The sequence below is a fragment of the Falco naumanni genome, chromosome 10 (assembly GCF_017639655.2).
Source record: "Falco naumanni isolate bFalNau1 chromosome 10, bFalNau1.pat, whole genome shotgun sequence".
Classification (NCBI taxonomy): Eukaryota; Metazoa; Chordata; class Aves; order Falconiformes; family Falconidae; genus Falco; species Falco naumanni.
The window spans coordinates 18,096,115-18,119,985 of record NC_054063.1 but is presented as its reverse complement, the minus strand read 5'-3'; the positions used below and the strand labels follow the sequence as shown (position 1 = coordinate 18,119,985).

The 23,871-nt window shown below is 37.5% G+C and overlaps 1 protein-coding gene across 2 annotated transcripts in view; it reads right to left on the bottom strand.

Annotated features, from left to right (window-relative positions):
* The window catches only part of CAPRIN1 (cell cycle associated protein 1), a 37,207-nt gene that overhangs the window by 3,637 nt on the left and 9,699 nt on the right, over positions 1 to 23,871 (bottom strand). The window contains exons 3-18 of one of the 2 annotated variants that reach the window (XM_040608299.1): positions 23,395 to 23,457; positions 21,413 to 21,499; positions 18,611 to 18,849; positions 18,417 to 18,499; positions 16,319 to 16,456; positions 14,876 to 14,928; positions 14,703 to 14,789; positions 9,533 to 9,688; positions 8,580 to 8,688; positions 8,045 to 8,106; positions 5,848 to 5,958; positions 5,164 to 5,313; positions 4,814 to 4,964; positions 2,841 to 3,035; positions 1,517 to 1,617; positions 583 to 646 (exon numbers count right to left, since the gene is read on the bottom strand). In XM_040608299.1, the coding sequence (XP_040464233.1) occupies positions 583 to 646; positions 1,517 to 1,617; positions 2,841 to 3,035; positions 4,814 to 4,964; positions 5,164 to 5,313; positions 5,848 to 5,958; positions 8,045 to 8,106; positions 8,580 to 8,688; positions 9,533 to 9,688; positions 14,703 to 14,789; positions 14,876 to 14,928; positions 16,319 to 16,456; positions 18,417 to 18,499; positions 18,611 to 18,849; positions 21,413 to 21,499; positions 23,395 to 23,457 (1,849 nt within the window). The remainder of the gene's footprint in view (positions 1 to 582; positions 647 to 1,516; positions 1,618 to 2,840; positions 3,036 to 4,813; positions 4,965 to 5,163; positions 5,314 to 5,847; positions 5,959 to 8,044; positions 8,107 to 8,579; positions 8,689 to 9,532; positions 9,689 to 14,702; positions 14,790 to 14,875; positions 14,929 to 16,318; positions 16,457 to 18,416; positions 18,500 to 18,610; positions 18,850 to 21,412; positions 21,500 to 23,394; positions 23,458 to 23,871) is intronic. The other variant, XM_040608300.1, reaches the window with a different exon arrangement.

Genomic DNA, 23,871 nt, shown 5'->3' with positions numbered 1-23,871 from the left:
GAAGCATGGAGAGAAGTTTTGTATCCTTAAATGAAGAGGCCTCCAAAATAGACGCAGTAGGAAATCTTTCAGTGCAACAGAGTAATATACAATTTCGAAAGCTGACAGTCAGCTCAAGCCCAATGTCTGCTGCATAAGCAAGTCTTGCTTGCAAACTACTAATGCACCTAGTAAGCAGATCTTAAGTCATGATAAAACAAAACAAAAAAAGGCTTTCCTAAGGCTTTCATTAATCAAAAGCTACTAAATAGTTCTACTACATTGGAAGTGTTGAAAGCAACTCTTGTTTTAACTCCTTTTCAAAGAATATCATTCAACAGCCAACTAAAATTCCATCCCAAGTTCAAAGTATCACAGTAAAATTCAAGTCAGAAGGGACCTCAAGAGGTCCTCCCAAGTTCAACACCTGTTCAAAAGCAGGGTCAACAACAAGGTCAAGGAAAAATAAAGCTTATTTTCTTATTTTTCAATTGTGACCCTCTGCATAACGAGTGAGGTGACTTTTTAAACCCAAAACTCCATAAGACAGATGAAAAAACTTCCATTCAGCACAAATCAGTTATTCACTACTGAGGAAATTACCTCTAGGAGCTCCACGAGGTCCACTTTGTCCAGAGCCACGTTTGAAATTCTGTTGATATCCATCCTGAAACAAAGAAATTTAAGGAGTTAAAACATAAAACCTGAGCATTTTGTTATGTTTCAGGAAGCTATTAATTGCCAATAAAATAAGGAGCTTTTAAAACAATATGCACTGACAGAAGACCTGTGACTTCAACGTACAGCATTTTATTATTTTAAATTTATCTTATGAAAATAAAATGTACAATGACAAATTATCTCCCCAGTTACAGGATATGTTGTTCAATATAGATATGAAATGTAAATAGATGTATTTAGTGTTCAAATTTTTCTAACTACACCAAGGCCAAACAGATGGATTTTCTGAAGGATCAGTCAATAAATGAAATGACATTCTAACTGCAGGATCAAAATCTGCCATCCCGTTTGCCTATAAATACTTGTTTGGGGATACACAGAGTTCTACATTTTCAAGTCAGTCTAAGCTTTGAGCTAACAGTGTAATTCCTTCAGAACAACAAAATTCTACACAAATTTCAAGTACCAGCATGGCAGAAGACAGGAAATACCCAGCAAGTCTGGGAAGTTAATTTCCATGGATTTAAGTTCTTCCTTAAATTTCTTTCTCAAAGCTGAGAAAATAATTATATTTAAGAAAGTGTTCTTTATAATTTACTCAACTTTGCTCTAGTTCCTTGACTAATTCCTTTAGAGGTCAATCAGTGAAACAGAACACATTTCCCATTTCTAACCAGCCATTTAACAGCCTACTATTTCTAAATATCTGTTCAGTACCTGAAACTGTCTTCATTAGCAATTAAAAGAAAAAAAAAAGAATTGGAAAAGTTTTCGCTAATAGCTTTGTTTGAGTGTTTTCATTGACAGGTACTTCTTCCTTCTATTTCAAGAAGGTCACAACATAACTGTAACTTACCCGCTGGTAGTTTGAATAATCCCGTGGAGCATTAAATTGGGGCTGTGTGTAACCACTGTTTGGAGTGTTGGAAAAGGAAGGACGGTAGCCATCATATCCTCCTAAGGAACAGGGTACAAGTCTTTTACTTGGAAATTGTAACTTTTCACTTTATGCTACCATATAAAGAAAACTAGTAACAGCATTTTACCTAAACCTGAGGGAAAAGCCCTTCACTAAGTACTGTTTACTTGCAAGTCAAGCAAATGTTTGCAATGTCAGTGCTAATAATATTACAAGAAACAAGAATGAAGAGCTAGTAAGAACTGGGAGAAGATAGCAATTCGATGTATTTCTCAAGTAATTTGAGGTTTGATTTATGTAACATTCAATCCAGAGCTAAACATTACACTAGGATCTAAATGTAACTGCTGTGACCTACAAGGCCAGAACAGCCAACTGAAGCAAGAAGCTGCTCCCGAGCCAAGACCCTTCCGAGTGCTGGGAACCATGTCCAAGGATGGCTCCAGTCCCAACAATCTACCACCTGGAATCCAGATCAATTTTAAACAGACAAGTAGTGACCACCGCATTCCCTACCACAATCACTTGTATTATGCAGGTTTCTCCTCTACCCTACAACCACAAGGGGAAGAGAGCATGGCAAACGGAGACAGTACTGTATCCATTACTTTAATCCCAGAACACCTGACAAGCAAATAATATCTCTCTCCCCATTCTAACACACACATCTTTGTAACATTGACAGCCACATACAGTAATCTCCAGGAATCATGAAAGTTCTCTTTATTTACCCAGAACTGCAGTATAATTCCTCCACTCCTATTAATTCCCCTCAGAGTAATGACTTTTGGACGTTTTTGTTCTTGTTATTTCTACATTATCCAGCTTATTATCCACATGATGCAACACAGAACTCTAAAATATACTGCTTCTACCATAACTGGAAATTTAAGAACACTTTTGAAGTATTAAATGGCACCTGAATTCCTCACTTTATGGTTGTGAAATTGTTGGATATTTCCATGTTTTCTTATTTATACTTGCAGTAGATGCCTAATCAAACTAAGACTAAGCCTTCAGCACAGAAAGAAAAAAAATATGCTGCTTTGCTTACATCCTAGTAGGAAGACTAACAAAACACCTAAAATTTCAGTTGCTTAAGTTGGCTAAAGCAAAGTGAATTTTTCCTACAAGTTTAAATACCTTACAGAGATTCTACTACAATATAAAAACAGCGGGTCAGTTTAACACTTGGTATCTTGACACAGTTTCCAGAAAGAAGTAAGTAAAAGTCAAATGAGAGTTTAACAAAGCTGTTTACCTCTAAATCCATTTGCCGGTCCCCTGTAACCATTCATTAAGCCACGAGCCCCACGCGATCCACCACGAGACACTCCTCGACTGTTATAGTAAGGCTGACTGTTACGTGGAAATCCAGTATTCTGTTGGGGAGGTTGCTGGTGGTTACCCGCCACTTGATGAGTCTGGTCCGGGGAACCATGGTAAGTACCAACCACTATATTGGAATTGGGGAGTAAAAAAATTGAATTATAGAAGCCTATGTTTCTTAATTTATGTTCCCACATACTCAAAGCTCTGAAAAACCACTGAACGCATCAATAAATGCCCACCCATTCAAAGAAAAATAATTAACTCAAGTTTATATGTCAAGATAACCAACAGTATCGGAACAACCCAGAAGTAGTAGAGTTCGTTTAAGTCAGTGTCAAGAAGTCTCTACTGTAAGCTTAGCAACAAATATTTCTAATGCAAGCACAATTTTCCTGTGCCATTTCAAACTCTTCAAGAATCAGCAACACGTACTCTAGAGGAAAGAACCCAGCATGAGTAAGTTAACTCCCTTCTGTACCTTCCTCCTCCCTGAACTGGCAGAGAGCCACAAAGAAATATCTGCTTTCACTAAAATTCTGTTAAGTGTAGCTGTGCAGACTAAGATAAGGTTGATGAGAACAGTCTAACAGAGCTGACATTCTGACTGTACAGGCTGGGACATTCTACAGAACATGTAAATCAAAAGGCAAGAGCAGGACGGATAGCTTGAGACTGTGCATCTCTGAAATAAGACATGCCACAACATCTTCACTTCACAGGAATTGCAAGGAATGAAGTGGATTACAAAAGCCAATCCAAGGGTTAGAGGCTCAGCAAGTGCAATAAAAGATGGAATTCTGTATGTAAGAGCAAAACAGCTGTAAAATTTAGCTCAATACCAAATGTTGAGGCAAGATCTCAAATTAAGTGTTACGTCCTCTCGTATGCAAGAGAATCGCCCAACAGGGAACAACTTCACATCTACTGCACTCAGCCACAGAGCACCACAGGGCTTTTGCATAGGTCCTCCCTTCTCCCAGTGTGCAGATTTTGTTCTAAAGCCACTGCATTTTCTGTGTATCAAGAGCTCCATTTACTGCTACAGTAATTTTTTTTATTACCGCATGGCCCACCTTTCACATCAGCATCCCCCAGACATACTTTCTGCCTTGTGCCTGTATACAGCTCAAAACCAGTATAGATAAAACAAAAACTTGGTTCTCCCTCTTCTTATTCACCCACCCCAGTATCCCAACTTGCAAAGATGACAAATTTCAAGGTCATGATCAGTTATAAAGGATCAAGCTCTTTTTCTTTACTCCACCTCCAACCCTTGTTAGCACTTCACCCTCGTCATCTCTGTCTTTAGTCCTTCACTCAAAATCCCTCTCTGCATCTGCAAATTTTATCTCGGTGGAAAGGAGAGTTCTGGGTGAAGAACAGCTTTGTACATAGACTCTATTTCACTGTTTGTTTGGTTCTTTGAAGTTGCTAATTTTGAAAGTATTTTGCTTGTTATATTCAAACCACGGCTAACTGGTTTTAGCAACAGGTTCTAGATCTTTGTGAACCTTACATCTGTGAGAAGCAGCCCCTACTTGCTCTCAGTTGTAGCTATTTCCTTTCTAAAATGTAATCTCAGGTAGTACAACCTTTTTTTAAAGCAAATTTATGGAACATCCAATCTTAACATCAGCAGAGCAAGTAGTCCACTATACTGTGGACTCAAATGGCAAAATTCTTCTAATAGCTGGAGATACATATACTGAATTTCAACCCTCGTTGGATATTCAAACCAAGACAGAATAACAAAACCCAATTATTTTTCAGGGGAAGGCTTCACAAGACTAGAAATGTTTGAGAACATGTGACATGCTTTGCTGCACCACCTAGGACTTCACAGCCTGACAGTCTGCTCTGCTGAGGCTACTACCATTTTAGTTTTTGCTAAGATAAATTTACCCGTCTGGAGTTGTTCTTGCTGAAGATCTGATTGCTCTACTGGGTGAGGCTGATTGGAGAAACTCTGGTTGTAACTGGCCTGGTACTGGTTTTGCTGCTTAAGGGTTTCTGGCTCATTAACAGGAGGAACAGGTGCATTCATGTTGAATACCTGTAACATTAGAAAAATAGCTCTGGTCCAATTATTTTTTTACATTTCTTCATCACATCACACAAAGAAGCACGCAAGTCTGAGAAACATGAGTATCACATTACTGTTTATTTAATTGCATGACTGATTCCAGTGTTTATTTAACAACAAAAGGAATGGCTACCAAAATACAGGGATTCAGTATGAATTTACTACTTACTGTTTGCATGGATTGGAATGGAGCTGCATTAACATTGATTCCGCTGCTATGCAAAGGCTTGCTAGATCCAGCCTGGAACACCTGAGGCTGGGATGCAGTGGGAAGCGATGATGATGATGGGGTCTGGTCTGCATTCAGTGACATTGAAGCCTAATAATTGAAACAAACAACATTTTAGCAGTTTTTGAGTAATACCGAAACCTTAAAAAAAAAAAATAAATCACTTGGGGGGCAGGGGAGGAGTAACAATGTCTCAGGTTCACCTCAAAAAATGAGTGTTTTCTATTTCAGCTGAACAGCCTCATTCACAACAGAATAATAGGAAAGGAAAAACCTAGCATGCTCCCTCATTAACTTGAAACACAGCTAGAAAAAATTAGAGGGGGGAAATGAACAAGTGTCTGTGCTAACTGCTAGCCAATGTGAAAAACTAAATCCCATTTCCTAAGCCAACAACACTGATGCTGGCATGTTACTTCTAACTAAATCTTGTAAATTAAGCGTCTTCTTACTATGAAGGACTTACTGGTCACGGACAGGCTCAAATTTCTGAAATGAAATGGAACTGAAGTGGACCTACCAATAGGTAACTAAAAGTTACAAAACTTTATAAAAAAAGCATAGACTAACATTTGATCACACCTGCAAGCAGAGTCCTTCCCACCCCTGTGAAATCTGACTTGCCTGAATCTGGTCAATTGATTCTTTCTGTGGCCGTTGTTCTGTTGTGTGAGAAGGCTGATACATGGGTTGGGAGGCTGTATATCCCTCACTTGTAGAAGAAACCAAGGGAACCTGACAAAATAAACCCCAAAGCCCCCAAAAGTCAGCTGATGCTCACACACAGTTTTATAAAAAGTATCAGAGAACTCTGGAATGAATGGTACTCTCTAGTAAAAAGTAGGTATTCCAGCAAATCCCTACAACCATTAAAAAAATAAGTACTTTTTAACAAGAAGTTTAACCACCTCATCCTGACATATTCTAATGTGCCATACCACCCACCCCCTGCCAGACTGTGTTCTGTGGGTATTTCTGAATCAGCTGGACAGGCATTTGCTTTTACTAAAGAACACATCCTTCTCCTCACTTCCTTATGCAACCTCAATTACTGTAACACAAAAGCTGGGGAAAGATAGACAGAGGGAGCAAGAAATATATAAAAGTTTAAATGAGAGAACTCCAAGCTCACACAGAAATAGAGAAGTGCTGGTTTCCAATGGACCGAATTCCCTCATTTTAAAGCCTCTGCTCCCCTGCACAGAGTCCAGTGACAACTCTGACCAGCAAAGCAGAGGACTTCGCATTTAAGGCTACTGGGGACTTTAAGAGGCAACTGGTAACGACTGATGGGTGTCTTCACATCATCTTGTTGAACACTCAAAAGAGGTAAGTTTAGCTACTGCTTGCAAGATCCCCAAGAGAATAAGGAGCAGCACTGGCTGAGATAAGGAAAATAAGAAAAAAAAAAATCCATTGGAGTAACTGACAGGCATAATTAACAGTAAAATAAAAGCTAATGCAGAAGGAACTCTGCCAAAAAATTATTCAGCACCTACAAACCAACAAAAAGCACTGAGACTACTAGCACTTCAGGAGGTACATACAGAGGACACTCATAGAAAAAGCCCACATTCCTGTTTCTATACAAACGAGTGACTTAAAACTTGCAGATTCTAAGCTGGAAAGATAAAGCAAACAATTTACACTACCATTACTCTGAGATACACAATCAATCCAGATTTTTCTTTTGGTTTTCAAATACCTACAGGGATCAGATTCATTACTTGAGACCAGCAGTCCTTCAGAGATGCCACATATGCTTAATACAAAATCAGGAAGTTCTTGAATACATAATTTCTACATTGCAAAGCAAGTTTAAGAGATCCTACTTAGAAATTTTTGGCAAAGCTCAACTGAAAACCACACTCAACTCATTCTGACTGCTCTACAACTCCAGTATTAAAATACTACCCAAGCAAACAACTGGGAGTAATCCTTAACAGAACAAGTGAAAAAACAGGCCACAAACTACAGTTAATCCATTAAGTCTATTTGTGGTCTGACACCCACTTGAACAGATACAGACTGCCCTTTAACCAAGTTATTTTGGTTTTGGCATTTCTGTTGCAAATAAGCAGATAAAGGACAACTTGTTTCTATCCAAATTAGAAATATTACTACACATGGTTTAACATGAAAGAGAACGTTACTAGACAAAGGTTGACATGTCCAATTATTAGTCAATCTTGAACAGAATGCACTCAGAAACCTCAAGTTAAGCTGCTGTATTAGAGTAGGACTACACAAAACAGTATTCCTAACGCCTTCCTCTGAATCATAAAAAAAAACCCATTTAATACAGATTTTAAGTGATGGCAGCCTAACGCACAGGCATGTGGGAGTCAATTTGTGAAATTAAAATCATATCCACATACTGAATTTAAAGACTTGAGGTGAGCCCCACAGACTGAAAGAACTGGCAGCTGCCGAGAAGTTCACACTAGGCCATTAGAATGAGCAGCGCAAACTGCAACTGCTTCCGTGCTTGTGCCCTTCAGTTTAAGAGGCCTCTAGTTAGAAATGCAGTTTCCTCAGTAAACTTGTACTTCCACCTTGAACCTGAGTTTTCCAAACAAGATAATGACCGATAAAACTCCCTTATAAAAAATATGCAATGTCTGCAGAGCACAGAACCGTATATAGTGATGCTTATAAGCAACAATGCTGAAGAGATAAGGGAGATAACCAATTTCCCAAAATCAGAACTTCAGCTTTTTCTTTTGAGTTTCTCATATTGTTAGGAATTAAATCCTATTATAACATCAATGAAGCCTAAAATCAATTTAAAATCCAAAATACAATTTAATAAACATTTTACCTGTGTAGCTTCTGGTTGCACAGGAACTTGGTTAGGCTGGGCAAGTCTCGACTCAGCATGAACTGAAGTAAAATAATTTCACTTACTACATAGTACAATCAAACCTTTCGCAGAATAGCATTACCACCTTATCCAATTCAGTTATTTGAGAGTTGATCATCGCAAATATGATTATCCTTTTAGCATGGCAAAGCTATATTCAAAATACCAATTACAATTTCCATGCAAAGGACATTTTTTCCAGTTGTCCAAAATTATCCAACAATTTCCAAAAGACTAAGCAAAACTATTTTGCCCATCTTAAAAAAAAAGTTTATAATGTTCCACATTTCCCAGCAAAACCTAGAAGCATGTGAGAATCACAAGTCTATGAATAGTATGCTTCAGATGTACAATCACATTTCTGAGAAAAATCACTTTTATCAATTACTTGTGATGACCCTTTCACTATGTAGCAGTAACTGAAGCATTTCTAAGAGACGACTTGACTTGCAGGCTTCCCCAATATTTATGTTTAGGATTTACCATTACAAACCTGGAGGGCAAACCATTTGTGGCATGTCCAAATTCTGTGCTGGATTCATGGGCTGTGCAGATACAATTGCAGGATCAAGTGTCTGGTTCTCAAACTCCAGCATAGAGTCCTGGGGTAGGAATAATAAAATCAAATCCAACTTACTGTATTTAAAAAATATTAACATCCAGAATACAGAAACAACCAGGTCACAATAAAGGAAGTTTAGCCCACAGTTACAACTGCTGGTCTTACCATACATTTAAAGCAACTAAGATACTAAAAATTGCAAAATGTATTTAGCACAATAAAAATTCAGTCCGTATATACACATTAGAGCTTATCTGACCAAAAGGTTAACTGGAGGGAGACTTTAACAGCCAGACAGAATAAGCAGCAAACTATTCTTGATCATAAATCAGCACTTTGTATGAAGAAACACAAAAAAGAATGTAAATAGTATATGCCTCACTTCTTACCAAGGTGTCTGTCTTTGTGGAAGACAAGAAGCTTTTTCTGATGTATTCCATTATCTCCTAATGTTTTTCTAGTTGTTCTAACTTTACAGGTTAAAAGAGAGCCTTCAAGAAGCAACCCAAAAAGTATTGTCTTCATGCGTTGTATAATTTTTTTTGTAACACAAAATTTAGAACTAGCTTACAGAAAGGGTATTTTGCAGCTGGTCTGGCTTAAGCAGAATATACTATGGCACCCAGTGATGCATGACTTTCTGCCTTCTCTGTAGATGTAGTACAAAGAAGGACTGAAAAGCTAAGTAACATTCTAAGTGTACTCTAACAGCAATACAGGTTCGCAGGCTTTAGATGAGGATCTTGCCATACAGCGCCATGTGGTTTGCACAACCACTGTATCTTTCAAATAAACTACAGGAGACTTTAAATCATGACTAACAGTCAGAAAGTGCCATTTTGTGTCTTTGGTTCTAGCTTCACAGTAGGGTGGGTTCGTCATACCTGCATGAAGTTATACGGGCCCTGCATCTGCGCCATAAGGTCCTGTACTCGCTGTCTTCTAACAAGAGGATCTGCTTGAGCCACAGTAGTGAGTGTGTGAGGTTCAGGAACTGGAGGAGATGTAGCTTGTGTCTGTTGCTGCAGCGAATTTACAACCTAACAAGAAACAAGCAATCAACTGAAATTTCAGCTTAAGAAAAGATGTCACAGAAGTGAGTCGGTAGTTCTTGAAGTTTATGGCTGTTGCCTAATTCATTATTGACTTAACTACTACAGTGTTCTTGAAGGAAAATACTACATCCCCCTACAGTCATGCCAATACTGGCGGCCAGCTTCTGATCTGAGGACTTCACAGCATTAGTAAATTCAGATTGTACTCTATTTTCTTTCCATCTACTCCACTCCCCATTAAGAACAGCGCTAACAAAGAATTTGTTCAATATTACAAGCATTTTTTTAGAGCAGAATTTGAGAGAGCAACATATCAACATTTGGGAATTTAAAGAAAGTCAGGGAAGAATAAGTTTCAGAAATATGCACAGGTGGAGAACGATTATCTTCTCATACCTTTTTGGTAAATTAAGAAATTTTGGGTCTCTTAAGACTTCATTTTTAATTTTCATAGCCACATCTAGACCCAAATTCTCAAGTGTTATGCTAGCTAGCTGATCTAGGGTCTCAGAGAACAGCAGGCAGCATTGCATGACGGAAGGATCGCAAGACAGCACCATGGGGGGACACCAGAAGCCCAGAAGCAGAAGCACAGCTCATAGTGGGCAGGAAAGCTCAGTTTTACTAGACATATTCCAATATGGTGCACATAAACGTACGAACAGCAACATGCTTTCAAATATCACCTTATCAAAGACAGCAGAGCAACCAGGAAAGCTGAACATGAGCATCTAAGAATATCCATCATCAAACAGTTTGAAAACAGTGTTACAAGGATGGTCGAGTTGAATGAAGTAGCACTTTCATGTTCCTAACCAGTTTTGTTCTTTAGGCAACTCCCATAACACAAAGTGCCATTTTCAATTTGCATTCATGTCAAGAACTGTCCTTTAAATCGAAGATTATTATCAATGACTTAGACATCTATTGTTTCTCTGTTCCCCTGAGCTTTTCATTAATAATAATCTGCCAGATGAACAGGTAAGCCTTTAACTGACAGCTGCACAGGATATAACTTAGCACACATACACCTGAAAGTTTCAGTTGTTTCATGTGAAATACCTGGTTTCTTATTAGAACTGCAGAAGACAAGATTTGTGTACAGCGGTCATGACAAGTGACAGAACAGTCTTATTTTAGACCAGTTCTATAATCGCAGGTCCGAACTTTAAACTTCAACTCCTGATGTCCACCCTCAAAGCATGTAAAATGTTTTTATTTCTCAAAGAAACCTACAGCATCTTTCAGTATGCCTACTCCTTGCTCAGATTTACAAACACTGTAAGTAACATTCTGCACATGCAATTGCCTCCAACTCCGATGACTCCTTGACCAAATCCCTAGCCATCAAACAGAAAATTGGGAAAAAAAACCCCAAACCAAAAAGCCTCAAAAAAACCTAACAACAAAAACCTACACTCCTCTTCAAGATTCCCTTCAGATCCACATCTCCACTACCACCCATCTGAAGAGAAGCAATCTGAAAATTCCCATGGATGTATACCCTAAGGCTGTCCACAACAGAGAACAAGCACAACTGCTTTACTGTTACAGTCCCTGAACCTCAAATTATGGACTGTTTCCAAATTAATGAAGAATTAAGCCCTGGGAGGGCAATTTTTTTTTTTCTGAAAATGTTATTTACAGCACATATATAGACCTCTTGCACATTACAAAGTTTAAAAATGGAAGTAAAAAAAAAAGCAGCAAGCCAGATGACTAGGTGAAACTTGAGAGATAAAACCAGCAGCCACTCATCTCCTACGTATCTATTACCAAAAACATTCTCAATTATTTGAGTATTATCACTCAGCTTATGAAATCCAAGTCATTCGTAACGATTCAGTATCTTCAAGAAAAAAACACCTTGACAGAATAATCAAGAACACAGAACAGGGGCAACATTTTATCAAGCATTTTCCTTTTTCACAAGTAGTACAGTACTAACTGCAGATGGTGCTTAATGTTTTATACTGTCTTTTTCATCTCTTCAATGTCAAAAGGAACTGTTTATGGCCTATTCCTTTGGTCTTATTATCACTACTAGGTACTTAGATGTATTATAATCACAGTAGGATGAAACTATAACAAATACTCAAATTTTGTGTATTAACTTGCTGAGGGACAGGACATAGTTCCAACCTTAACAGCTTTCTAAGTCTGCTGCATGAAGAAGGTACAGAGACCACTCAAATATAGGGATCATTATTCACAAACCAAATTATCACCTGACCATACATTTCCATTCATCTTGGGGGCACAGCAGCAAGGTGAAACTTTTGTTTTACAAGAGCTGAACCCCTCTGCAGAATAGTATGACTTATCAAATTCCATGTCCACCTTCTGACACCCTGCCCCTTGACCTTTTCAGCAGGCAGAGCTGCCCAGACACAATCAAAGGAAAATGACAGGCTATAGAAGGCCAGGGGGCAAAGCAGGAGGAAAGGAGAGGTAAAAACAGAATGAGACCACAAACCAACGAGAACTGATTTGTATTCTGGCAGTCACAGAACAGTTTCCAATTCTACAAAATACACATCTATACAACTGAAGGTCCATAAGCTAAAGCACAGAGAACTTTGAATACAAACAGAAACAGATTCAGGTACTCGTCACAAAGGAAGCAGTTAAAATATAATCAAACAAACAAAAAAAACAACAAAAAACCAAACCCCAAAACAACAACAAAAGTAACCCACAAACAACCCCCCCACTATTGCCAATAAAGCACATCTTCACCAAAATTAAAATGTCACATAATCCAAATGCAAATACACTTTGAAAATTCACAAGCGAATTCTTTAGTTTAAAACTTATGGAAGGCCCATACAGAAATGTCATTGTGAGACACCATCACTTCTCAAACTATAAACATACCATACCACAGAAATCTTGAATGTACCACATCTACTGGAGGGTTACTGAAAAAGAGATGAGTTTGTGATAGCCTTCCTCTTCATAACAATCATGGAAATCTTCTGCATAAATGTTCTCTTTCCAAATACTATCAGCTTCCAAAATTAACAGCTATCATTCACAGCTCTTCACTATACTGATGCCAAAACTATCTCCAACTGAAGAGCACAATGTGCATCATCATCATCTTCCCTAAAGACAGTTCAGTTGCATTCCCACGAGAAGTGGGATTTTGGTGCCCATAAGAACAGAAAGAGTCATCTCAAAGACAGTTATTCTCAATTTCCCCTTTTTGTGTTATATCTGAGAAAGTAATCTTCTTAATGATGAAGAAGCAGTCTTCAACTCTAAATTTTCCTGAACTGCTCATTCATACATAGTCCAAGAAGTTGGGACAGGAAGGACAACTGACATATATATTCTTTGTATTGCATTGTTCTATGCAAACAAAGCTGAACAGAATCCAGATTTAGCAGACTAGTTCAGACATGGAAAATGAAGCATTTCTGAAATCAGTCTGATAAACTACAACTTGAATTATTTTACCATACTAATACAGTTACTGCATATTATTATACCCATGAGGAAGTGTCTTGAGTTTTCAGCTGCGCAATATACAGCCTTACAGCTTAAGAACAGAGGGAAGCACAATAGGCTTCAATTGTAAGGACATTTCCTATACTCCCGTGTCTTCATCCGTACTACCCAATAGTAGGAAACAGAAAGAACTGAACCTCTAACCTACTCTGGACAGTTGGTAGAAACGCAGATGTAATCTGGGTATATTCAAGACAGATAGAAGCCAATCAAGCTAACTTTAAAATACTGTGTCTTGTAAGAATACCCCAATCAAGCATGACTTTACTGTGTGGTTTTGGAGGGTTTCTTCATGTTTTTTATTTAAGGGATTTCTTAAATCACATTCAATAGCAGTGATATTTTAGAGGTTTTTAAGTAAGGGAATAGAATACTATGACAAGATTCTACCAAATCATTCACATACACGGCAAAATTGTCTAACTCGTTCTAGAAGTCTCACACCCATCCTAAGTATTATTAAACCTCTTAGTGGTCTTCAGGTACCATAAGATACAAATTTCAGCCACATCGAATGTAAAATCATGTGGATTAGATTGTAAGATCAAAATGGCTGCTCTCTTTTTCACCACTTGATGGAACAATGAACACTTACTCCACTCCTACACTTAAAGAGCCTGAAGACACCAAGGAAGAGAGTGTAAATTGATCATCTGTAAGTTGCTGCTGCAGAAGGCTAAAATGAATCAAAAAATAAGTCTCCAGCACCTGAAAGATACTGCTCATACCTGTTCCTAACAGAAGGACACAACCCAAGTTCCAACATACCGAACAAGTTAATGACTCCATATGACTTGTCCTTTCCAGTACACGAAGAACACAAATTCTAGTATAATAAAATGATGGACTTGCACATGTAGTTAAGTCAAAAGTCTAGATTACTAGACTGGGAATGGATCCCAATAGCAATATACCACAAACATCACAATGAACTATCCCTCAACTGCAAAGGTGTAACAAGTTAAATAATGAAGAACTACAGTTTTTGAATGCAGAGATGTAAATACAAGCATCTTTTAACATCAAATTATGTGCACAGGAATCTGGAGTTGATATTAGTTGAGACACTACTTTTCAGCTCCCTCTGCATGGAACAGCTCAATGAAATGCCTAAGTACGCCATGCTGTCAGCAGCTGGGTAGATAAACCTAGAGTTCTACATTTGTAGCAAAGTTCTCTTAAAAAAAAAAAAAAGCTCTAGAATCTTTTAAGTCTTTTTAAGCCTACGACTCTTAAGGTTTCATGTTTCCAAGCAAGCCATTATTGAACAAAAGCAAGTTCTCTGCAAACTTAGCCAGACTGCATTGTTTTTATTTTAGGTATTCCTGAGCTGAGTATGTAATTGAAGAGTGAGTAGTGATTCCAAGCCTACTTAAATATATGTAAATATATTGGGGGAGAAAGGGTGCAATACTAAAACCTATCATGAATTGTGAGTCAGCGGAAACAGGGATTGCAATTTTACCTGCAGTACACAAGATCTTACCTCAACCGTTTCAACTGTCCACTCATCTACCTGTTCCTTCTCACTACTGCTGAACTGAGTCTCTGCCATGAATTGTCTGTTTACATACTAAAATAAAAATAAGAAAGGGTATGAAAGTAAAAGTAAGTGGCATTAAAGCTATACAAAATGACAGTCTTTCCAGTGAATACTACCTCAGTTGATTCAACTTCAGTTGGTTCAGTAAATTCTTCTGCTGCATCAGGTTCTGTAAGAAAAATACCATTTATGTGAAAAAAAAAAAACCAAACCACAACTACATGTTACAGACCTAGAAGACACAAAGTCTGATGAAAAAGTCTACCCCAATACAAGTCGAATTTTAAAAAAGTCTGGTGCATTTTTGCTATAGTCATTTACCAAACCCATTTACTTCAAAGAAGTGTTCTGGACTACTGGTACACAGAAGTACAGCTAAGTGTAAAACTGAATGGACACACATTTACTCCTGAATGACATTAATACCGAGTTACTAGAAGCTTGCTATACATTAAGGAAAGAGTCGCCCTGTCATACATCTTCAAGGGGATGGGGCTTTGATTAGATCTGAAATTAAAGCCTCAGTATCACTGACTTGTAACATTAGATTTGTTTCTGAACCCAGAAGATATTCGACTGTACAAGGTAGACAAAAAAGAAACTTGTGTCTTGGAATGAAGAAAACAAAAATGTCAGGACATTAACAGAGAATCAGCAATAACAAAGATTCCCAGAGTTTTGAATTAAAAGGAAAAAATCGTATTAAATTCTTGCTATGAAGAGTTATGGTCAGCTACCCCAAATTTCCATCTTCTCCACAACATATTCAAAAGGGAAAAAAGGTCATGGTATTTTTGCAATGTTTGGTACCACATTCTCAAGTTTCTTAAGCATGTAAACATACTCTTCCCCTCTAACAATGGACATGGACTAAACTGGTGGGAACCACTGAAAATGGAAAAGCCTCAGGCAACAGTGTGTATTTATATATATATACACTATCAATGAACAAGATTTTGCTTATGAATCATAATGAGAATTTCTATAGAAAAAAAAAAAAGAAAGAGATGTTGGCAATGATTTTAATTTGCATAAACTTGCTTCTAAAGAATGTTAGCCTGGGTTCTTATTTCAGCAAGTGGCATACTGGACAGCCAAATGCTGAAATAAGTGTTCAAAAGCAAGCACTACTAAGTGACTTTGTTCCTTCGTTCAGCTGACACCCCACACTTTGAACACTAAGCCTTTCCTTGCACATAACGGAAGACATTTACGATATGATCATTAGAAAGGATTACAGTTCCTCCAAAGAAGTAGCTGCCAAGAGTCAGCCTTACAGAGCTCTTCTGGAACACTGCTCTACTTTTCTTTCCTCATGGCTCAGAGCAGGGCTGAATGAATGGCTGGCTGCCCCCATGTACACTGCCTGGCTGGGTGTATACCTGATTATCAAGAAGTGAGATTTCTAGTCAAAACACTAGTACATCTGAAGAATTCTGAGACAGGCTTTTTCATGCTTAAAACTACATTTGCAATTTAATAATTATGACAAATCCAAAGAGACAAGACAGTACAACAGGAACAAATATGCTAGTCACAAGGCATCTTCATATTCTTACCAGCTTCTGCTACAGTGTCTTCTACTGCAGGTGTGGGCGTTGCCTCTTCTTCCTCACATAATCCGTTTTGATGGTTATGCGTGCTATCAAAGTAACTAGTTTGAAGAATACGTTCAACAATCTCCTTCAGCGCTTTATCTGGGAAAATGGAATAAATTAGACCTTAAGAGTAACTTCACCTTTTCACAGTAACATCACCTTCCTTCCCAAAGATCCCACATAAATTTTATTACCCTTTTGCTGGGTGCTGCCCCAAGCTAGTCCAGAGACACTACTGTTACCAGAATTTCTGCTTACTAGGTCATATTAAATAAATCAATAAATAATTCACTTATGTTCAGAATAGCCTGAAGGGCAAGGAGAATCTCAGAGCATAGGATACTCTTCAAAAGATTTGTGAAACACTTCAAAGTGAGGTAAAGTTTATTAATTTAATTACCATACTTTTATTCCTGCTATTTAAAAATCTCAGGTTGCTTAGTTTTCAGTTTCGGAAGTTTTAGAAACTCACTGAAGTTTCCATTGTAACTGAACTATTTATGATTTCCTAATTTAAAAAAAATATATCCTTTCTGTAAGTCTACTTCTTACAAAACAACTGTCAGTACAAACAAATTCACACAGGTACCACCTTCACAAATGTTCTTCCCCTGGGGTGAAGTGGCTTAGAACAGCCTTTGTAAGTGAAACGACCACAAGCTTGCACTCAGTGCTTCAGATGAATGCTGTGGCATCTTAACCCAAAACAGATCAGCCACACTGGCAAGGCAGCATTACTGACTGTCTAGTCCAGCAAAAACTAAGACTTAAAATGGAAGATTCACAATGTACCTCTGGCAAGTAATAGTCGCTATATGTATCAATGCATACAGAGAACATCACAGAAATACATTAACATTCATCCCCACTACAAGACAAAGCAAACCAGCAATGGCCACCAAAGACATCATTAAAAGCTCATCCTGAGATCCAGATACCAATACCCAGCCCAACTTCATCCAGTATGAGAACAAGTCTCCTTACTTAGATCAGCTCTCCTGAAAACTATCCCCATACCTTTGCCTTCCTCACCTCTTCCAAAAAAATACGTGGTACCTACCTTTGGTCTCTCACAAAGATCTAATATCACACCCATTTCAGACAAGTTCTTGCAGAACAAACACTTATTTAAAAAATATTAACCTGGTACCTCCTCACCAAATTTCATTTCAACAATATAAACAATTTGAAGTTCTGCCACAAACAAGGAAAATCTTATTACCATTAAGGCCACAATATCTTACAATCTCCTGTGTATCATTCCTCAATAAAGCAGGTTTGATAACAATACCAATACTATCATTTCACTTTCTATGGACAGAACACAAAAAAATCCTTAACAACTCAAAATTAATATAATAAGGATAACCGAATAGTTTTTTTTTTAAAAGGGGGAAGTTATTAGCCATTTTACCTACAGAAAAGCATTACATCTCCCAAAACTTTCTTAAATCAATTATTTCCAATTAAGAGATGTCAAAAATTTCCTATGACACAAGAAAACATGCAACTGCCTAGCAGAGCCATTTTCTTAAGGTCTAATGTTAAAAGCTACTTATCTGTGAAAGTTTACATTTTTGCAAGGAAGCAGTCCATCTGCAGGACCACACCCCAATTAACAATGTTAATCAATCAAAATAAGGCAAAACCAGAATGTTTTTTGCAACAGACAAGGGAAGCAGAACATGACACTAAATAAGGTCATGCCAATTTATATATTAGGTCATACTATTGACAAAAGCTCCTTGTTCACACACACATTTCCAGAAAACAAAGAATTGCTACTAAGCACCACCAGCAGCAGAATACTGCTGAAACAGCAGGAACAGACTAAGCTTAAATACCAAGTGATGCTGCATCAGTAACAAAATAAATAAGCTACACAGTAAGTTCACACTTCAATAAGTTACTCTGTTACAGTACAGCTAAGGTCTGAAAAAAAAAAGTAGCTACTCTAAAAACTCACAATGATAATTAACTGCCAAAGTTCTCTTACAGCAGGCATTGTATTTTAGTTCAAGCACAAATTCAGCATGCTCTTAACAGAGACTATACTTACAGGTTGTTCCACAAACTGGTTTTTCTTTCCCTTCCAGTAAGTCCCACAGGTGAACAGATGCTTGCTCGTACTGCTCATTCAACCTTAAAACAAAAATTAGTAACAGTTAATTCCTTACCAAGTCTTTAAATTACCACAAATACATTGTTAACTGACTGACAATTACAAAGATCAGTACCTAACTGTAAGCCTACCTCATGTTCATGTCTCTTTCAGGGTAAACTAGCTTGTAAAACTCATCCAGCATTGTCAGTTCCTCCTCTGTCAGCACCGGTACTCCATTTGATCCTTGCTTCAAGTCACTGCGCACTTCATCATCACCCAACTTGTCCAAAATAAACTGTAGCTCTAGTACAGTCTTCAAACGCTTCTGCTCAGCTTCTTCTCGCATCAGTTGCTCCCTGCGAGCTGTCTTTTTTATTGTTTTCTGGATCTGTTTAAAATGAGAAGACATTTTAAATAGCCTAAACTTTAATTCCTTAGGGGGAAAAAATAGATTTGAAATGTCTTTTATCGGTAAGTACAGGTGGATGTTGCTGTTCAACTGCCACTTATCAATCTAACATTACAGCACAATGTTCTGTGAAATTTCAAAGAGTTATCTTATTATAAGCAGAGTCAAAAGCCTGCAGATTAAGACAAACTTCAAAACCAATACTACAAACCTTGGATCATACTGGATTTTGGATAATATTCTTAATTGAAGTCTGTATCACTGTACGACTTACCTGCAGTTCAGCCAAGTAACTGCAGTTACCATGTCTAAAGCTTTACAGGAACTCATTATTTAAAACAAGCCCAGCTTGCTATTCTCTGCTTCCCTTATAAATTATTCTGTAAATACTAAGCGGTTCTGATCTAGATGAAACTGGCAAAAATACACAAAATTAAGTACCTTTTAAAGAAATCTGGCTATTTACCACTTCCAGCTTCCATAACTCAAGGAGGACTTACAGCAATTAGGAAAGGTAGAGAAGGGCAACACAACTGATTAAGGGAACAGAGCAGTTGCCTTACAAGCAGAGCTTAAGTCCTAGGTCCTTAATGTGGAGGAATAAGGGTGATCCAGATTTTTCATAAAAGCCAAAAAGGCCAGCAGATAACATGAACCAAGAGCAGTTATTCACCATATCCCATGACACTCAGAGGCATTCATTGAAACTACTAGGAAATCAACTTAAACCAGATAAACAAAAGTACTTTTTTCTTACACACCACAGGAGGGAACTCATGGAATGTTTTGCCATGAAAGGTTGGGAAGATAGTATAACCAAGTTCAAAAAGGATTTAAATGAATCCTTGGACATGAGGTCCACAGACAGACACTAAAGGGAAGCGGAATGCATCCACTCTAACATTCTCAGTTTCAGTTTCATGGATGCTGGAAGGGAATGGATGACAGTTAATCATCAGCCTTGTACTCTACATAGTACCTTCTACAACTGCTGTCATAATAATGCTCCAAATGCGTTACTACTATGAACCGACAGGACATTTCCTCCTTTCTTATTCTTAAACCAAGGACCTAGCCTCCAAAAATTCAGCTTGCTCACTTTGTAACTACAAAACTTTAATCTTCTCTTTCAAAAAAATTAACTCATGACATTAACTTTCCAATTAAGCATCTAAACTTCTTTTTTAAAACCAAAGACATCTAAAATCAACTGTATGAGAACTAACTCCAATCAGGAAAAACTGCAACCAAGTTTGAAAGCAGAGCACCAATTTATTACTTCTGGATTCACCTGCTGCTTATAATGGTCAGCTGACAAGGGAAATATTTCAGGACAAACTTGTTCAAAGAAGTTAGTTCTTCACTACTAAAACTGTAGAAACATACATGAAAACCCAATACAAAAAAAGCAAAAAAATGGCTTGGCTTTGAGGCCTACAAATTTACAAGCACATCAATTGCGTAAGCAGTTTACAATGTGAGGATGCTGCCCTTCAAATTACCACAGTCCATTCACAGATTAAATACACTCGTTAGACCAATCTGCTTCACTAACATCAACTACACAATACATACTTCCAACAAACAAATTTCCACATTTTTTTGCTCCTGAGACACAGCATCCCTGAATGGGACTGCACCAATGTTAATTCAAATTTTGATTTTTCCTGGCCAAAATAACTACAACTAGACCATGAAGTCTACCAATATTGCTGCTCTTTCCTTAGCTCATTAATTCTTCACTGCATTACTGCATTTAGAATCTTCCAGTCCTGTGGAACGGGTTATGCTTTCAGCTTGCCCCAGAATTAATTCTTCCTTGCAACAATACTGTAGAGGTCTGAACTGTGTCTTTGAGCAGCTCTTGGCACAAAAAATAAAGCAAAGCTGTTCATATAACTAGAAATGTCTACTAGAGTTTTCAAACTTATTCTTGATAAACTATGATTTTATACCCTTGATAAAACACCAAGCCAAAAGATTACCCGTTTTACTAATATTCAGTTAACTTATCCTTTACAAAAAAAGTATTCATCTTGTCTCATACTGTTTCAGACTATTTGCAAGGAACAAGACAGCAAGAATCTTGAAAAGAGGAACTGCAATGCCTTCAGTTGCTGAGACTTTATACCCTACAGTAATACAAAGAAATGAAAACCCTCAGCCACTTGCCAAAGAGAGCAGCCCTGTGAAATCGATTTAAGAAAATGTTACTATTGGCTGTTAAGTAGCTCTATAATGTTGCGTAACAGGCCTTGTTTGCAATCACACTGTTTTCAACAGTTATGTTTTCTTAGAAAACTACCACATTATTTTTGTTCCCATACATTCAGGTAGCCCATCAGAAAAATCTTTTAGGAATAGTCTTCAGAAAACATGATAAACTAGTACATGGAGTAAAAGAAAACAGCCAAATACACAAGAAACCACAAGCACTTCATCCTTGTAAAGGGGTGTCTACTGCATCTAGCATCAGTGGAAAAAAAAGTTCAAAGACTAACTGTTTGGATAGCTCACATTGCACCACTTGCTCTTTACTTACGTCTTGGCTCAGAGCCATAAAACTCCTCTGCAGTTCTTTAGCAAATTCCAGATTATTTGTCACTTCCTGGTATTTTGACACTGCATCCTTAAAAAAAAAAAACAAAAAAAAAACCAACACAGAAGTAAGCCATCACAAACAGAACACAAAATACATACTTCCAACAAACAAATTTCCACATTTTTTTTGCTCCTGAGACACAGCATCTCTGAATGGGACTGCACCAATGCTAAATCAAATTTTGATTTTCACTGGCCAAAATATTGAAGACTTTGTCTTTAGGGTCTCTAGTTCCTTAGACAAATATGCTAAAGCATATGCACATACAGGCTCACACGCATTACATACTAATTTAATGTTTAGCTTTAGCCAGTTTCTGACAAAAACTAACTGCAGGACCACGGAATGGGGGAGAAGAGTAAACTGGCAACTCAATACCACTCAAGAGATAAACGTTTTGAGAATTAATGCATTTTTATTTTGAGTCAGAGCCAAAATCAAAATGCTATATGGAGCATAACGTTCCCTTCCCCAGAAATCTATTAAGAAATGCTATTTTCTTAAATCTTATATTCTTATTTGCACCAACGCAATCCAAGCTCCTTAACGCAGTACTGAGAAATTACAGAAAATCAATCGGGGAAAAAAAACCCAACAAAACAGCTAAGACATTTATACTCCTGCTGTGACAAAATTAATAATGGGTATGTTCTTGGTAAGGGAAATTGAGCCAAAGAAAAAGTAAGGCCCTACTTTATTTGAAAAGCAAGGAACATGAACTGTATTTGTTAGGGATTTTTTCCCTTAAGGATTTCCATTTGTCATTTACCTAAGAAACTTACGCATATACACATATCACACATTAGGTGAAAAAATTCATCCCTCTTAGCCCATTTGCAGAAGCAGAAGACGTAAGTGAAATAAGTATTTTCAGCATTTCTCCAACCAAAAAAGATTTTGTCATTATGAAGTCTGGTAGTCAGGCTGTGGTCCTCAAAATTCAACCATGAGCTTCCCTCCTCAATAGGAAATTTTAGTTATGTCCTTTGCTCAAACAGACAACTTACTGTGGTTTTTATAATATGCCATTAAAAAAATAAAGATACACAGATCAGTGCTACTCCAGTTTTCAGTTGTCACAGAATAAAAGTGAAGTCTAGACAAATGAAAAGATCACATGGACCAAGGGAAGCAGCTAATTCCTTTAATTGTGAACAGCTGCAATAGTTGCAGGGTACTTATTTTTTTCCTTCACTTTTTTCAATGTTAAAAATCATCAAGAAAATGTTGATTACTGACATCTGGTAATCACTTTGTGTGTCAATATGTGTATTTGCATCATACAACTGAATTTAATTTGGCATTTGCTTTATATTTACTACAATTGGAAAACTGCTGTTCAGTCAAGCTCTGTAATAACCTACTTCTAAGAACCAGCCCCAACAAGGAGAGAAGCAGCACAGATACACTAAGTCCAGCTTATCAGGAGCATCGCATCTGCTGCACTGATAGCTCAGACACACATGGACGTAGCTTATTTTCAGAGCCTTTGGTCTAAGCAATGGTTTTAACTAGACTGCACAATATTTACAAGCTACCACTAAGTGACTAAGCTCCTTAAATTCTCTCTGGGCACATTTTCTGTGAAGAAAAGGATGATGTCCAGAGAACCTCAAAGGTATCATTTAATGCTTTCAATAGTCCCAGGTTATAACACATGCCAATTTTTACCACAGCTTCTTTACAGTCTAACCTCAACAAGCATAAAGCATTAATACATGTTCTTCTACCTGTTCTTTCAGTTTCTGATTAACACAAAAACTGCCATGTTCTAGGCAACAAAAAAATGAGGCCAAATCAGATCTCAGAAAAATCTAGCTTTTACCAAAGGGAAAGGGGAAGTGAAATTCATCCCTCCCTTCCCCACCAAGATCACAAAGCAACTGAACAGAGATCTGTTGAGTATTTTTTTTTCTTTTTACCAGTTGATCTTGATTCAGACGTTCTCCCTTGTTCATTCGTTCCTGGTAATCATCAAGTTTGCTCTGAAAAGAAAGAAAAATGCTATTATGAAGAACCAAAATCAGGTTACTGCTTTTTTCAACTTGTGCTAACAAAATTAGGTACAATAAAATTACAGGAAACATAGACCAACACATTACACATGCACGCAACCATCACATAGAAATTGTACCCAAGAAAAATTGTCTTCTGGGCTAAAAAAATATGTAAATACTTCCCCTAAGAGATAAATATTTTAACCACGTTTATTTGGCTATCACAATAGGTCTTCACAACTATTCTTAATTTCTGAGGAAATACACATTCCTTCTAATGGGGAAAGCACAATGCACACTTCCTTCAGTCCAAACAACAGAGCTGAACTCAGTTCCGAGTCAGAGCTTATTACCACTGTATCATTACAATACCAAAAACACGACTGCAAAACCCCACTGCCA